The 17727-nt window shown below is 39.7% G+C and overlaps 1 protein-coding gene across 2 annotated transcripts in view; it reads right to left on the bottom strand.

Moving 5' to 3' along the window:
• The window catches only part of LOC126335168 (cryptochrome-1), a 109000-nt gene extending 91924 nt beyond the window's left edge, over positions 1–17076 (bottom strand). Inside the window, exons 1-3 of one of the 2 annotated variants that reach the window (XM_049998150.1) lie at positions 16692–17076; positions 16386–16602; positions 16129–16272 (exon numbers count right to left, since the gene is read on the bottom strand). In XM_049998150.1, coding sequence (XP_049854107.1) covers positions 16129–16270 — 142 coding nt within the window. In that variant the 5' untranslated portion in view covers positions 16271–16272; positions 16386–16602; positions 16692–17076. The remainder of the gene's footprint in view (positions 1–16128; positions 16273–16385; positions 16603–16691) is intronic. The other variant, XM_049998149.1, reaches the window with a different exon arrangement.
• Between the last annotated feature and the right edge of the window lie 651 nt (positions 17077–17727).

Genomic DNA, 17727 nt, shown 5'->3' on the forward strand with positions numbered 1-17727 from the left:
ATTTAATTGTAGTTTCATTCTGATGACTATTTTTTATAAATCTGTATTACTATTGCACTTAAAGAGAAGTACATGGAGCTACGAAATCTATGTGACAAAAAGAAAAATGCATGCAACTTTTTCCCGTACTGAAGGCAAAGGGGAGGGGGTGAGAGAGGAAGGACAATATGGACAGTAACCTTTAATCTGATAATACGGTAATGGCAAAGTCATTAGAGACAAGCAAAAGTTTGGACTTTGGACTGGCAAGAGGACAGAGAAGGAAATCACTCGTGCTTTTGAATGAATCATCCTGGCATACACCTTCAGTAATTTGAGGAAATCGTACAAAACCTAAATCTGGATGGTTGTCAGGGACTAGAACCGATGTCCTGCTGAGTGCAGCGTCTTACCACTGCATCACCTGGCTCAGTGATAATACTGTAAGCTGTGCAAAGTCTTGACATTGGAAAGACAATTCAGCCCTTGCACTGAACAGAAAAATATTACAACCATACAAAAAAAATAGGAGCCAGCAACAGAGAGCCAGTCTAGACTGCAAACAATTTCTACAAGGACAACAAAACAAAAGAAAAAAATTAAAACATCTCATAAGCTCTCATTAAAAAGGAAAACAGAGCAGGATGGGGTAGAATGGAACAGTGGATATGGTGAAAGTGCATTTGCAGTGTCTGCTGTTACTGTACTGCATGCCAATGTTGGTAATAACTAGCATGACGAGTAATGGGACTGAAAAAAACAAAATGTGAATTGGTTGTCAGTTGCCATCACAATGCGTGTTTTTAATTTCCTGTGCTTTATAAATAAAGCTACCTGGGATTTTTTTCTATCAGGTTAAAGAATTTAACCACACTGTCATAATTTTCATCAAAATATAAGACATACAATTATGTTATTGCAGTAACTAATGTATATCCCAGGCTACACTACATTTCTACCTATTACAGCAATCCTATTTTTGTGTTGAGATTCACTGACTCTGCCAACTCACAAGCAAACTGTCACATTCCAGACTAACGTAGGTCTTGGGCTACAGGTCAGTCTGTGAGCACATCTAGTCCCCTTCCCCCATTAACATCAGTTGACATCACAAACTCACAACCACACTGACGAATTGTAACCTAACCTTGGTGTTGAGCTATGTTACAGGCCAGTCTGCAGTCTGACAGTACCTCTTTCTCTTCCATTCACAAGCAAATTGTCACATTCTATCATAATCTATATCTTACACTTCTCTACAGGTCAAAATGTCAATACATACCCCCCCCCCCCTCCATATTCACTGGCCTTATCAACCCTAAATCAAACTCACATTTCAACCAAACCTAGACCTAGGACTATGCTACAGATCATTTTTTCAGCATAACTTGTTTCCTTTCCGCTCTCCATACCAAAAACAAATGTAGTCAATTTGTATCTTCTGCCAAAGGAAATAATTAGATTTAGCAATTCTCACTGGCTACCATACGAGTAGCTACAAATTGCCAACACTGGCTTGCAATGCAAGAGCCATAAAATACAATGTGTGCTTCAGCCAGGGATAGCTTTCTTTATACAGACTCACAAACTAATTATGTAATGATGAAAGCACCTGAAAAAATAAATACATTCTATACAGAAGTACATATTTCAGCAAGTATACTAACATTGCTTTTATTTGTAAACAAACCTGAAATAAAAAAAATTTCAAGCATGACACCTAAAGTATCAGTTTCTTATACTGGGTGATTCAGGAGCAATGTCACATAATTTGTGAGGTGATTCTACATGCGAAAATAAACTGAAAAAGTCCTTTGAATATGTGTCCAATTTTTTATCATTACAGAACTAGAGGAGGATGAGGACTACAGCCATCCATGAATGATTATGAAGACAACTATGACTATTACTTACAGAAACGCTGGTAGGCGCTGTGGTGGGCAAAATAATGCTGAGACAGATGACTGATCCATCCTACAAGACGTGTTCAATAAGCCCTCCACCCATCTCAGTGCACTTGTCAACATGCTGGAGGGTGTGTTGTGTTGCACATTGAGCATCATCTCAGCAGGCTTTAATACACACAACAGTGTCAGTGATGCAAGATACATTCTTCATGTGTATCCACTTTGTGGTGTACACATTCACCTTTAACCAGCCTCACAAACAGAAGTCTAATGGGGTTAGGTCAGGTGATCTGGCAGGCCAGTTAATGAGTCCGCCATGGCCAATCCATCATTGAGAAAATGTGTTACCCGAATACTGGGATACTTGTCTGATACAGTGAATCGGTGATCCATCATGTTGCAGGTACATCTGCCATCGTCGTTCAAATGTCATGTCTTCTAAAAGTGCCGGGAGGTCTTCTATCAAGAAATGTGTGTACGCTGCGGCTGACATGCGATTTGGAACACACAACCTATCACCAGATCGTCAATCAAACCACACCAGACATGCACTGAGAACCTAACTTGGAATCCTGTTTCCCTCGTGTCACGTAGATTATGCATCACCCATGTATGAGAACTGCAGATGTTCATAATACCACTCAGTGTAAATGTATCTTTATCTGTAAATAAAGTGTATTGCATGATGTCTCTGTGTACAGCCAACCATTTACAAAATTGTTCTCTGCTTACTGAGTCACCTAGACACAGATATTGCACAGGCTACATATGGAATGGGTACAAGCCCTCAGAACGTCATATATGCCACATTTGCATTTGTGGAATATAGAGCTGTGTGTACTGGTATTGAGACACTGCTGTACCATTGCAATAATGTCTTCCCTTTTTTTCAATTGAGGGACGACGTCACATTTTGATGTTATGTGTACTTTGGGTAGTGTACCAGATTCACGCAATGTTCAAAAAACCCTGGGAAATACCCTGGCACAGGGGTTCACTGACCAGGGAAATGTGTCTGGCATTCAGCCACAGCTGCACAGCCACTACAATTACAATACCTGTACACAAACGACATGTCTGCATATTCTGCATGAACCGTGAACACAATGGACTTGCTCAATTAAATAACACTCAAGCACAACACACACATGGCCTCACGACTGCTCACTGATCAAATTTAAGATTGCACACTGGATACGCTTCCAGCTGTTGCCTTGGTGCAACGATACAGTGCTGCCATCTGCTGGAGAACCCCCACACCTCCTGTGGGCTGAATCAGTCATCTGTTCCACCATTATTCTATCCACCTCAGCACCTACACAGCATTTCAGAAAGTAATTTTCACATTTGCCTTCCTATTCTTTCATTGATGTGTGTAGTCTTCAACTCGCTCCTTTTCCACAATGATCAAAAGCCCGACACATGTTCATATGACTTTTTTGGTTTATTTTCACATGTAGAATCACCTCACAAATTATATGACATTCCTCCTGATTACTTAGTTTGAGTCAACCAATAACAAATTTTCTATTTGCTACCACTGAATCAACATCATCCAAACCAACGGCACACAGTATCCTAATTCACACCCAAAGCAATTCAGTGATTTGCATTCCATCTATGACAGCATCTGGCAACACAAAAGAACAGCATGCCCATACTGTAAAGCCTCTAGTACTGACTGTGACTGTTAGCATCATAGCAGCAGCAGGAAGGCAACAAAGCCCGTGTTATAGATGTAGATGCATGCAATACGCACAAAGCACCCAGTGGGGTACCCAGAGATAGGCAGTTGTGTATGGATAATACCACAGTACATAAAAAGATCCCTTCTCAATTGGATACCACAGCAACAAAAACGCTGAGTTCACCAGCAACCTACCAGACAGTAGAGATCCATTTTATTCCTGAATAGCACAAGCAGTCACCAGTTACAACCTTACGTATACAATACAAATTGGCGACACAGCTCCAACCCATGATTACAGTTTGAGCAAGCTCCTTCTAGTTATCTGTCCTTTGAATCTTTACAGTAGCTTTTTCTGAATACAATTATCTCAGTTTTTAAGATACGTAAAATCAAATTAAATCCTGAAGGTTTTGGAAGTTACTGTGACCATTGTTGTCATTACACTACCTTTAGGTTTTCAAAAGTCAATTTAGTGTGAGTCATATCTGAGATCATACACTATAATAAACTCAGTGGTCTATGCAAGGAATTCTCCCTCTTATTTGATCAAGAGCCCTCTGCCACTGATGGGTACTATTTTTCATGGAGCATGTTCAATACCGAACACCTACAAAAGGGTACATGTGAATCTGTGGTGATATCATCACGAAAATTGTTAATCTATCCTCAATAGATCATGTAACATTCAGAAAAGTAGTTGTTCTGTTGGGCAGGCAGTCACTACCTAAAAACATTAACTAAGTGGTAGTATATTTTCAGCTAGGTCTTGACAATGAATAACATTAGTTCAAGCTTGATCAATGTCATAAACTCTCTTTCAGCACTAGAAACATTTTTCTGCAGTTTTATATAATAGTTTCTATATGAGATTCCACATTTCAAGAATTACCTCATTAACTGGAAGCAATCAAATTGCCCATCTACCCAGGTTTTCTTCCTTTTGTAACACATATGTTTGCTTTGCAATCTATGATGTGCCATCCTCAAGCCAAAAGTCTAGTACTTGGGGCATGTTCCCAGATTAGATAGGATAAGACTGATGAATGTTCAAATCTAAGTTATCAAACCCCCCATTAACCATGGACCTTGTCGAGATGCGGAGGCCTGGGTGCCTCAACAATACATATGACCACACCAAAGAACAATGACAATGGAGGGATACATGTGGAGACACCAAACTAACCTGTGGTTCCCAAAGAGGGGCAGTAGCCTTTTAAGCAGTTGTAGCATCACAGTTTGGATGATTGCCTGATCTGGCCTTGTAATATCAGATAACATGGCACTGCTATGCTAATATTGCAAATAGCTCAAAGCAAGGGGAAAGTACAGCTGTTATCCCCCTCACCCCTCCTGTGCTGCTATGCTGCATGCCTTAACGAAGATGGCATCATCTTGGGTAAAATATTCCAGAGGTAAAAAGAGTTTCTCTTTCGGACCTCCTCCTAGGGATTACTCAAGAGAACGTCATATGTCTTCAGGAAAAACAAAACTGAGATTATAAGTGTAAAATGCCATGAAAGGGAAGTCATAGTTTCCGCTTGAAGGAAGCTTATATCCTGCAAATTACGTCTCTCACTTGCTTATGCAGAACTTTATCACTTACCACTACCATCAGCGATGACATCTACGATCACATTTAATGCTCACATTAGCTACGGAATCCACAGCAGAGCGCTCAGAACACTACTGAACCCTCATTGGCTGTCAGAGTATGCATGATGTCATGTGGAATCTTTTATCATTCAAAATCTTAAACATGGCTGGAGGCTACTGCAGAATGCAAAAAGGTGAAAAAACAGCCAAATCAGTTGCAATAGTAAAAAAGTTTATTAAAATCCCCTTACCTAGCTTTTGAAGTCTTTAAAAATGTCTTCTTCAGAAGGATCAATGACTGACACTGGATATATAATGTTGTCACATAATGTTGTTTATCGTACACCCCCCAACATTATGTAACCAGTGTCAATCACTGATCATTCTAATGATGATGTTTTAAGGATGTCGAAGACTAGGTCAAGGGATTTTAATAAAACTTTTTACTATTGCAATTGATTTGCATGTTCTTCACCTTTTCCTCATGAAGAATGTTAGATCTCTTAATTGGGAAGGTACATCAGAAAATTCAAAAAGGGAAAAGGAAAGGTTGAAATTAGATTTAGTAGGAATCAGAGAAATATGCCAGGAAGGACAGGACTTCAAGTCTCATTAGTGAAGGGTTATCACTACAAAATCAACTACAGTCCGATCCACAAACAATGGCAGTTCACGCATGTCAAGGCATGGACGGGAAAGGCGCTGTTGACGATTCCAAATGACAGTTGCAGTACACACGAGTGCATGCTTTCCACTTGAAGGAAGCTTATATCCTGCAAATTACGTCTCTTGCTAGGTTATGCAGAATTTTATCACTTACCACTACCATCAGCAATGACAACTCGCAACAAATGAAACAGAAATTCACTAAACAACTCACTAAGATCACATTTAATGCTCTCATTAGCTACAAAATGCACAGCAGAGTGCTCAGAACACTATTGAACGCTCACTGGCTGTCAGAGTATGCGTGATGCAGGTGCATGAAGCAAGCCTAAACTCAACCGCCATCGTTCGTGACTTCAACTATAGCAGTAAAGCAGGAGAACAACTGATCTTGAATAAGAAAATACAAATGCAGGTGGGCTAGTATGAAAACATAGTGAGCACATTGTCATATCCAAGACAGACCCGAAGCCCATACCCACCACATTAGTGCAAGTTGATACGCCCACTAGCTCAGCAAATGACAAAGAAACTGGAAGAATGTCTGCCGAGATAAAGGAAATTATTCAGATAGTTGGAGAGATGAAAATTTAATTATGATGGTTGACTGAAAATTAGTCACAGGAGAAGGAAGAGAAAGAAAAATAATAAAACATGAACTAGGGGAAAGGAATTACAGAGGAAGCAAACTGGTAAAATGTTGCACAGAACATAATTGTATTATTGCTACCACTTGGATCAATAATCATGAAATTAGACTGTATACTGGAAGAGACCTGGGGAGATTGCAAGGTTTCACATTGATTTAATAATGGTAAACTAGATATTTCAGTGCCATATTTGACACACTTGTTTACAGACAGCAGACTGAAACTGAAGAAATTGTAAAAATGTAGGCAATTAAGGGGATGGGATCTGGATGAATTGAAGGAAACAAAGGTTGTTGAGAGTTTCAGAGGGAGCATCAGGCAACACTGGACTGAAATGGGTGAAAGAAATACAATAAAAGGCAAATGAGTGGCTTTGAGAGATGAAATTTGAAAGGCAACAATAGACAACACATGAAAAAAGGCAAGGCCTATTAAAAATCCCTGGATAACACAGGAAGTATTCAATTTAAGTGGTGAAAGGAGGTGCAAGGTTGCTAAGCAGGAATGGCTAGAGGACAAATGAAAGGTTGTAGAAGCCTGCATAACCAGGGAAAAGATAGAGGTCACCTACAGCAAAATTAAAGAGACCTTTGGAGAAAGGAGAAGCAGCTGGATGTATATCAAGAGTTCAGAAAGCAAGCCAGTAGTACGTGAAGAAGGAAAAGCTGAAAGGTGGAAGGCATATAGAGGGCTATATATGGTGAAAAACTTGAGGACAACATAATGAAAAGGGAAGAAAAAGTAGGTCAAGATAAGATGGGAGACATGATATTGTGAGAAGAAGCTGACAAAAGCACTGAAGGACCTGTGGAAACAAGGCCCCTGGAACGATGTTCCCTCACAATTACTGACACCTTTGGGAAAGCCAGTCATGATAAAATTATTTCACCTGGCGTGCAAAATATATGAGATGGGCTAAATACCCTTAGTTTTCAAGAATAGTGCAATAACTCCAGTTCCAAAGAAGCCAGGAGCTGACAGGTGTGAATGCTACCAAACCATCAGTTTAATGTAATGGTTGCAAAATACTGACTCTATTTATCCACAGAAGAATGGAAAAGCTGGTGGATTCCAGCTTCAGGAGAAATGTAGAAGCATGCGCGGCAATACTGACCAAGTGACATATTTTAGAAGGCAGTGTGAAGAAAGCCAAACCTATGTTTATAGCTATTGAGACTTAGAGAAGGCTCTTGACAATGTTGACTGGACTACACTCTAAGAAATTCTGAAGACAGTGAGGATAAAATACAGGAACTGAAGGGTTATTTACAGCTTTTACAGAAACCAGATTGGTATCATCAGTGTCAAAAGCCATGGAAAGGAAGTCATAGTTGAGAAGGGAATGAGACAGGGTTGTAGCTTACCCTTGACATTATTTGATCTGGACATTGAGGAAGCCTTGAGGAAACCAAGAAAAAATTTGGAAAGGGAATTAAAGTTCATGGAGAATAAATACAAACTTTAAGATTTGCCAATGACACTGTAATTTTCTTAAAGTGGACAAAGAATTTGGAAAAACAGTTAAACAGAAAGGATAGCATCTTGAAAAGAGATCATCGGATCAACATCAACTAAAGTAAAACAAGGCTAATTAAAATTGAGTTAGGTGTTACTGGGGGAGCTAGATTATGATATGAGATATTACAAGCATTATTAGCTTAGTTTTGCTATTTTGGAAGTAAATTAACTGATGATGGCCAAAGTAGAGAGAATATAAAATGCAAACTGGCAACAGTAAAAAAAGCATTTCTGTAGGAGAAGAATTTGTTGAAATCTAATATACATGTCCAGTCACATTAATATAATTACCATCTATTTTTAATGTCAACCTGCAGTAATCACTCAAAGATCGCAGGTGGCACCACTAGCAGTGGAGAGTATATAACGCATGTTGGGGGGGGGGGGGGGGGGGGGCACGGAAAACACATTGTCATAATGCAGAAACATAGGCTGGCTCAAGCAATCAAAATGTGCACATCACTGCTACTGCACAGCGCACTACGAGTCTTTGTCGAGTCTCAATGTTTGGTGACATGAGAAGAAGGCACCAATGACAAAACGTGCTTTGGTAGAGGAGACAGGTGTAGCCTCGCCTTCTCATGTGGAGGAAACCACTGAACAAGACACCAAGACAGGCAAGCTGGAAACAGCTGCATAATCTTCTATCACCACAGACTGGCCGCTCTCACCAGTCAAAAATGAAGAAAGCGCCAAAACAGAGTTGAGGGGCGACCAGCTGTCGCCCCCCTCCCCCGCACCCACCCGGTAGAAGAAGGCCTGCCGCAGGTGTTCACCCATTACATTGGCAACATTCCATGGAAGGAAATGCGCACCAATGTGGCGCAGTTAGCCAAGGCAGGAAACAGTATTAGAGTAGTCAGCCAAGTTCTCAAAACCTACATCAGAAACAGCAAGGAGTGACAGCACATGGCCAAGGGCTTCAAAGAGCATGCAGTCAAGAAGCCAACTACCAATAAGAGCAGAAACAACCACTGATACAACCTGAAGGTGCTCATCTGAGGTCTACCTTCGCAGATTGAGTGATGAGAGGCAGTCAACCTCTTTGACGAACTGGGCTTCTGGTGGGGTACAGCTGACAAGAGGCCCACCTGGGCCTAAAAACTGATCAAGGACTTCGACAAATAACTGCAATGCTATCACTGCTGAGCGCAAGTGAACACAATAGCAGACATTGCCCAAGGTATCCGGACACTGCCCCACATGTGCCAATTGCAATGGCCTCCTTGTGGCAAGCTGGTGCAGCTGCAGCAAGCATCAAGGTACCCCTGAGAAGAAACTACATCAAAGACACAGCTGCGGCAAGTGGCCGTCAGACGGGGACACCAATGTGATGCTGGAGAGGAGGCACCCAACACCCACTGAGAGTGGGAGTTAAGACCTAACGATGTGTGCTGCAGTGCCAATCACCGATACGTCTATGTGGCTAGCCAACCCACTGTTGGCAGAAGTTGTGTTGGCTGCCATTTCACCAGTGAAGAAATAGGCACCACACTGAGCACCACCAATTAGGAAGCTGCTGCAGCTAGTGCAAACCCCACCAAGATGTTCACAGTTGCAGAACACGCAACCAATCACTGTTGTGGCCCCTGCAGTGATGCTGATGATGCAGGAGACTATGGGGGCAGCCATTCAAACCAAGCTGTTGGTCACCCAAACAATGTCGGATAACTAGAGGACAAACTCTCAAATCATGCAATCTGCCATTCCAAACATCATCAAATCCATGCTAGAAGTCAGACACTTAAGGCCCTGTGGTCCTTCTAAAATATAAAACACAGATGCAAGAAATGAAAAACAATGCAGTCGTTGTCATAATGTGGAAATGGGCCAATCTATCTGACATCCTAAAGGGCATGATTGTTGGCTTTCCAGCCAGGAGTGGAAGCACTGCCAAAATGGCCAACTTTCTATGGGTTTACATGCTGCCATGATTAAAGAACACCATGCATCACAAAATGGCATTATCCAAAACTGGCACAAAAATGGGTGTGGTGCACCACGAGCCGTAGCTGACATCTACATCCATACTGTGCAAACCACGGTGAGATGCAAGGCAGACGGTTCCTCCCATTGTACCAGTTATTAGGATTTCACCCTGCTCCATTCACCTATGGAGGGTGGGAAGAATGATTGTTTGAATGCCTACGTGCATGCAGTAATTATTCTAATCTTATCATCATGATCCCTGTGTGAGCGATACGCAGGGTGTTGTAATATATCCCTAGAGTAATCATTAAAAGCTGGTTCTTGAAACTTTGTAAATAGACTTTCTCAGGACAGTTTACATTGGTCTTCAAGAGTCTGCCATTTCAGTTCCTTCAGTTCACACGCCCATTGATTAAATAAACATGTGACCATTTGTGCTGCCCTTCTCTGTATACGTTCACTATCCCCTATTAGTCACGTTTGTTGTATGTCCCACACACTTGAACAATATTCTAGGATCTCTTTTGTAGACTGATTCCACTTCTCCAGTATTCTAACAATAAACTGAAGTCTACCATCTGCTTTACACATGACTGAACCTATGTTACCACTCCATTTCATATCGCTACAAAGTGTTACAACCAGATATTTCTATGAGTTGGCCGATTCCAACAATGAACTCATTGATATTATTGTTTACGATACTACCTTCTTGTTTTGTGAAATGTACAAGTTTACCTTACTGAACATTAAGAGCAAGCTGTCAATCTCTGAACCACTTCGAAAACAAGATCAGACTGAATGTTTATGCAGCTTCTTTCAAATAGTACTTCATTGTAGGTAAACACATTGCCTGCAAAACACCTGATTTTACCATTAATGTTGTCTGCAATGTCATTCATCTACAACATGAACAGCAAGGGTCCCAACACAATTCCCTGTGGCACACAGATACTTCTACATCTGACGATGACCCTCCATCCATGATAACATGCTGTGCCCTCCCTGACAAAAAGTCCTCAATCCAGTCACAAATTTCACTTGATACCCCATACGATTGTAGTTTTGATAATAAGCAAAGATGTGGTACTGAGATAAATGCTTTTTGGAAATCAAGAAGCACTGCACCTACCTGGTTGTCTTGATCAAAAGCTTTCAGTATGTCATGTGAGAAAAGTGCAACTTGGGTTTCACATGATCAATGTTTTTGAAAACCATGATGGTTGGCATGTGTCATGAGATACCTCATTACATTTGAGCTCAGAATGTGTTCTAAGATTCTGCAAGAAATTAATGTCAAGGATATTGGACAGTAGTTTTGTAGATCACTTCCATTACCCATCTTGTAGATGGATTTGGCCTGCTCCTTTTTCAAAGAACTGTGCACAGTCTTTTGTTCGAGAGATCAACAACAAATTATAGTTCAAAGAGGGGCTAACTCAGCTGAAAAATTCAGCATGCAATTAGATTAGATTAGATTAATACTTGTTCCATAGATCATGAATACAACACTTCGTAATGATGTGGAACGTGTCAGGTTAATGAAAGATGTCTGTACAAGATATTACATTACACAAAATATTGCATGACACTAATGCTTAAGTTAGTTTTTTTCCCTACCTTAATTTATATCTTAAAATGCAGCCAATGAGTAGAAGGAGTTGTCATCTAGAAATTCTTTTAATTTATTTTTAAATGTTGGTTGACTATCTGTCAGGCTTTTGATGCTGTTTGGTAGGTGACCAAAGACTTTTGTGGCAGCATAATTTACCCCCTTCTGTGCCAAAGTCAGATTTAACCCTGCATAGTGAAGATCATCCTTTCTCCTGGTGTTATAGCTATGCACACTGCTATTACTTTTGAACTGGGCTGGATTATTAACAACAAATTTCATAAGTGAATATATATACTGTGAGGTTACTGTGAGGATCCCTAGATCCTTAAATAGATGTCTGCAAGATGACCGTGGGTGGGCTCCAGCAATTATTCTGATTACACGTTTTTGAGCAATGAATACTTTTCTACTCAACGATGAATTACCCCAGAATATGATACCATACGAAAGCAGTGAATGAAAGTAGGCATAGTAAGCTAATTTACTGAGATTCTTATCACCAAAATTTGCAATAACCCTAATAGCATAAGTAGCCGAACTCAGACGTTTCAGCAGACCATCAATGTGTTGCTTCCAGTTTAACCTCTCATCAATGGACACACCTAAAATTTTTGAAAATTCTACCTTAGCTACAGACTTCTGTTCAAAGTCTATATTTATAACTGGAGTTGTGCCTTTTACTGTACGGAACTGTATATACTGTGTTTTATCAAAATTTAAAGAGAGTCCGTTTGCTGAGAAGCACTTAATAATTTTGTGAAAAACATCATTTACAATTACATCACTTAGTTCTTGGTTTTTGGATGTTATTACTATACTTGCATCATCAGCAAAAAGAACTAACTTTGCATCCTCATCAATATGGAATGGTAAGTCATTAATGTATATCAAGAACAGTAAAGGACCTAAGACCGAACCCTGTGGGACCCCGTGCTTGATAGCCCCCCCCCCCCAGTTTGAGGAATCAGCTGTTGTATTAACATTACATGAACCTGACAGGGATTCCATCGGACCCTGGAGCTTTGTTCAATTTTAACAATTTTAGCTGTTTGTCAACACCACACACACAAATACTTATTTTACTCATCTTTTCAATGGTATGACAATTAAATTGGGGCAATTCTCCTGGGTTTTCCTCTATAAAGGAGCATTTTAAAATGGAGTTAAGCTTTTCAGCTTTTGCTTTGCTACCCTCAATTTTCCTGTCTCAGTAGCTAGGGACTGGACACAAACTTTGATGCCAATAACAGCCTTTAAATACAACCAGAATTTTGTGAAATGTCACTTGACAGTATTCCGCTAACATAGTCATTGAAGGCACCATGCATTGTCCCCTTGACTGCCAAATGTGTTTCATTCAACATCTCTCTATCTATAGCCCTGCACTTTGTTCTACACTTATTATGCAGTAATTTCTATTTCTTTAGAAGTTTTTTGCACTGACTGTATACCATGGACATTTCCTCCATTATGAACTGTTCTACTGGTTACATATCTTCCTGTGCTTGGTCAACTATTCTTTTAAACTTGAGCCAGACTTCCTCTACCTGTTCCTCACCTGTGCTGAAAGTTTCAAGTTCCTCACTGAGATATGACACTATTGATTTTTTATCTAGCTTACTGAACATATACAACTTTCTGATTGTTTTAGTTACCCTTTGTACTTTGGTAATCATTGTTGCCACAGCTGACTCATGGTCACTGACACCAGTTTCGATGCAGACTCCCTCAAAGAGGTCAGGTCTGTTTGTTGCGATTAGATCCAATATATTTTCATCATGAGTAGGGTCCCTAACTATCTGTTCTAGGTAATTTTCGGAGAAGGCATTTAGTAAAGTTTCATAGGATGTCTTATCACGCCCACTACTAACAAAACTGTAATCTTCCCAATTGATTGTTGGACGATTAAAGTCCCCACTGATGATCACAGGTGTGAATTTACTGGCCCCAGATTAATAAAGGGGCTATCAACAGAGCCTCCTGAATCACCTTTCAGCGAATGTTGCTCTCTAAAATCCTCTGCAGCAGTCACCTGGTTCATGCTCTCATGCTGAGTGCTGTGCATCAGCCACAAAGGCTGAAATTTGCATGCCAATACCACATCTGGCTACACAGTGAGTGGCAACAGCTGGTCTTCTCAGATGAATCACACTTTACACTAAATTGGACAGATGGCCATTGGCGTGTACAGCCCTGCAACAATCATTGGAAGGATCCACACTTGAGGAGGGAGTATTATTGTCTGGGGAATGTTTTCATGGCATTCCCTGGGTGATCTTGTCATTCTGGAAAGAACAAAGGGCCAATACACTAATGCATCTATCATTGGGAACCATGTCCAATAGTACATGCAGTTTGTTTGTTACACCAGCAGGACAATGCAATTATGTCACATAGCTCTCAGTGTATGTTCGTGAATCGAATACCACGAGGAGGGTTTATCATACTCCCCTAGTGACCAAACCCCCTGGTTTTAAACTCAATCGAGAATCTGTGAGACCACTTCAATCCAGCTGTCTGTGTCATGGATAATCAACCAAGGAACCTAGTGCAGACGACTATGGCACTGGAGTTGGCATTACTCCATATTCCTGTCAGTACCTTCTAGAAACTCAGTGAATTTCTTTAAGCTTTTCAAAGTTAATGCTAAAAATATAAAATAAAATGCTGGAGATTAGGTGGGTAGATTGAACAACAAATGAAGAAGTGCTAAATCAAATTGAGGAGAAAAGAAATTTAGAAAAAAAATCTGGAACACAGCTTGACTAAAAGAAGGGACCATCTTAGATGGAAAACAGTCCCGAGACATCAAGGAATTGTTGATCTCGTAATGGAAATAAGTCCGAGGGTGGAAAGTGAAGAGGGACATCAGGGGTAAAATACAACAATCAAGTTGAAATGGATGCATGTCATGGTAGTCGTGTAGAGATGAAGAGGCTCAGAAAGGACAGATTAGCATGGAGAATGGCACAAAACCAGTCTTTTGCTGAAGATAACAGCCGTAACAAAACCAACATCACCAAGTCACAAGTGCAGCTCAGAATAATTAACTATTATCTACAATCCCTCTTAAAATCGCAATGATGGCTACGTGATAAAAAAGTTCTGAAATGTCAGTGTTTCAATCATTTTGATTCCAAAATGCACAGTTTTCAATCAAGGACTGTGTCACAAGCATTTCACATCATGTCACACTCATGTATGCAATAGATGTGCACATCACTGTTTTAAGGTACTGGAACAGTACTATCATATTGCACACAGAATGGGATCAAAATATTTAGTTGTAGATGCCATCATCACCAAACAAGAACTATTCATAATGTAAAAAGGAAGAGTTAGCCATTTACATAGGGCTCTGTACCTTCACTGATTACAAATATGGAGTTCCAACCCACTAGTCCTTCTTGTGAATCTTGGGTTTAACTCGTGTTTTCCTGTGTGCATGCCAAAACAGCTACAATGTTAGGGATTTTCATTAAGTATGAACAACTTATATTGCAATTCTTTATAATACACTGACAACATACATAAAGAGGTTGGAAACGGCTTTTATGTTTATGTGGGTTATGGGCACTCAAAAGTGAGGTCATCGGTGCCCTCATTTCTTGCTAAACAGCATTTCTACAGTGTAACTGAATATGTTAGCTGGCAGAAATATTAAGCCCTCCTTTATTGTTGAGTACATTTTGTTCTGCTAACAGGTGAAGCATTTTTGAATTGTGTGCATTTGCACACGAATGTTTCTGGTGTGGGTTTTCTGTTTTCTATACTTCAGATGCAGTGAAGTACACCTCCTCAGATAAAAGTATCAGCTGCAAGAATAGTTGCGATGGATATAGTGTTGACATGTGTTTCTGTGTTTATATTTTTCAGAAGCATAACATTACAAAGCTTATATTCTTCAGAAGTATAACATAACACAGCTTTACATTCTAGTTATTTCACTGATTATGTTTCTTGTGCATGATGTAAGCTTCTCGTGGCCTATCTTCTCAATTTTTTTTTTTTTTTTTCAGATTGTACATCAGGTGAGAGGGTTACAGAAAGATTAGGGCAGGACATCCATCCATCTTGATTTGGGTTTTCCAAAGTTGCTAAGATGAATACTGGGTTTGTTCAATTGATATAACCATGCACGACTTCCTGCTTAATCCTCACCTATCATATCCTACTCTATAACTTTTTATGCATATATTATTTCTGTATTTATCTGACTTGTCCTAGAGGTCTATTGATGTAAAGAATGGTCAAACAAATAACATAATAAACTAAACTGATTAGTTTCTAATTATAAAAGTAGGTTCTTGTAATGATCTAAGAAACTAACTCTTATCTGACTTAATGCAAATGCCTTTAATCTGAAAGAATAAGAAAATTATTTTGTCTCTAGGGAGTGTATAATTAAACTAAATACCAAGACAACATTAGCTATAAAGTCACTTTCACATCAGCTAATTCTAAATCCCATTTAAATCTGTGGATACTATCGCTTTGACAGTGCAAATATAATTCTGAGTTCATTTAGTAACACAGCATGACATTGGTCCAACTTAGTTGTTTATGAAAATCTATGATTACCTGCGCTTTCTCCATCGAAAATGAATACTGCATAAAATTCTTCGCTTTCTTTCAATGCTTCGTGCAAGGCTGGGTTGTCATGTAAGCGCAAGCCATGCCGAAACCAATGAACAGTAACCTTCCGTTTCATGCCTCCTGCCATAGCTGTTGAAACAATAGCAAAATGAATAATCAGCTAAAAAGTAAAAAGGGGCGAATTACAGCTTAGTGTCTGTCCGAGAAATATTTTATAGTCAAATACAGCATGTTGACATTACCTACGACAATGTATGGACTGCTGGCGTATTCAGGACTCTCAAGGCACTATACCCTGTGTCGGCTTTAACAGTTATATAAGTATACAGCTGGTGATCAATAAACTGGATGCTTCGTTTTTATTTTGAGTTCAATCACTGGCAACACTGTAATCATGGAATTATAATTCCATTTAATATTCCAACAGCTGTACTTGCAGCGTAAGTGTTAAACAGCTGACTGAAATGAACACCAAATATTTTTGTATGAAGCTTAAGAGATGTTTGTTACACAACAATACACGCAACAGTCTACATAAAAACATTTACTTTTGTCAAAACTGCAGTTGGCGTCATACAGTGTCAAATTCCTTTTCGTGTTTAGAAAACGTACTTGTTTATCATGCTGTAGTGCAACTGTAAATTGTTGGATCGGCTGCTAGACAGGAAGAAAATCTTTGGAAGGCGTAAAAAAAAAAATTGCGACTGTGCATAACAGACGTTATGTTCGTGGCATAAATTCGCTTGTTATATGATTCTGAATCCGCGTGAGTAGCAGAATTCTGCTCTTACCTGGTCAGGTGAACTCACGAGTAGAAATCTAATATAACGGAATCAAGGTTATATTCGACGACATGTAAGCTTCAACAGAAGTACAATCGGCTCATTCGCAACAATGCGGGGTGGGTCTACGTTCCGTAGCACAAATCTTGTGCCTTCTCTAGGAGTGTGCTCCATGTTATATAGTGTTTCCATTTTCTGTATGCTCTGCGTTGTAGAGTGAATAGGATTCCTATGTTTAATGTTTCGATTTTTACTAGAAGTTTCTGTATCGACGTACCGATTAAAAGTATGAAGCTAAAATCTGCAGAGCCTCGACATTTCTTGTAATACTCTTTCCTGGTCCTCAGAGTTTGTGAAAAATCAGTTACATTGTTAGCTTCCTCTATTCTCTTGTAGTCCAGCAGATAATGGCGCTGCAGCCCCAATGCCTCTGCCATATTTGATGTTCTCTTCACTTGAGACGCGTGATTAATACCAATGAAAAATTCGGCAATGGCTACAACCTTCCGCCTGCTCTTACAATATGATTATTTCTTGAAGATAATCTATTTTTGTAAGATGCTTATTCCCGAATTTACGTAACTATTGAATCCTTGTATAACATGGTCAATAAGTCTTACTCGACAGCTTCTAAGTTAGAACTTCTGGCTTCAGCATGTTCAAAACAAGTCCTGTATATATTGAGCGTCTGAATGAGGCAGTGAGACACAAATATTCTCATTTACATATACCTCCGTATCTCACAAACCACTGCATAGTGCATGGCTGAAGATGCATTGTACGGTAGCTCTACACTATTTCT

Source organism: Schistocerca gregaria, chromosome 2, assembly GCF_023897955.1.
Source record: "Schistocerca gregaria isolate iqSchGreg1 chromosome 2, iqSchGreg1.2, whole genome shotgun sequence".
NCBI classification, from domain to species: Eukaryota; Metazoa; Arthropoda; class Insecta; order Orthoptera; family Acrididae; genus Schistocerca; species Schistocerca gregaria.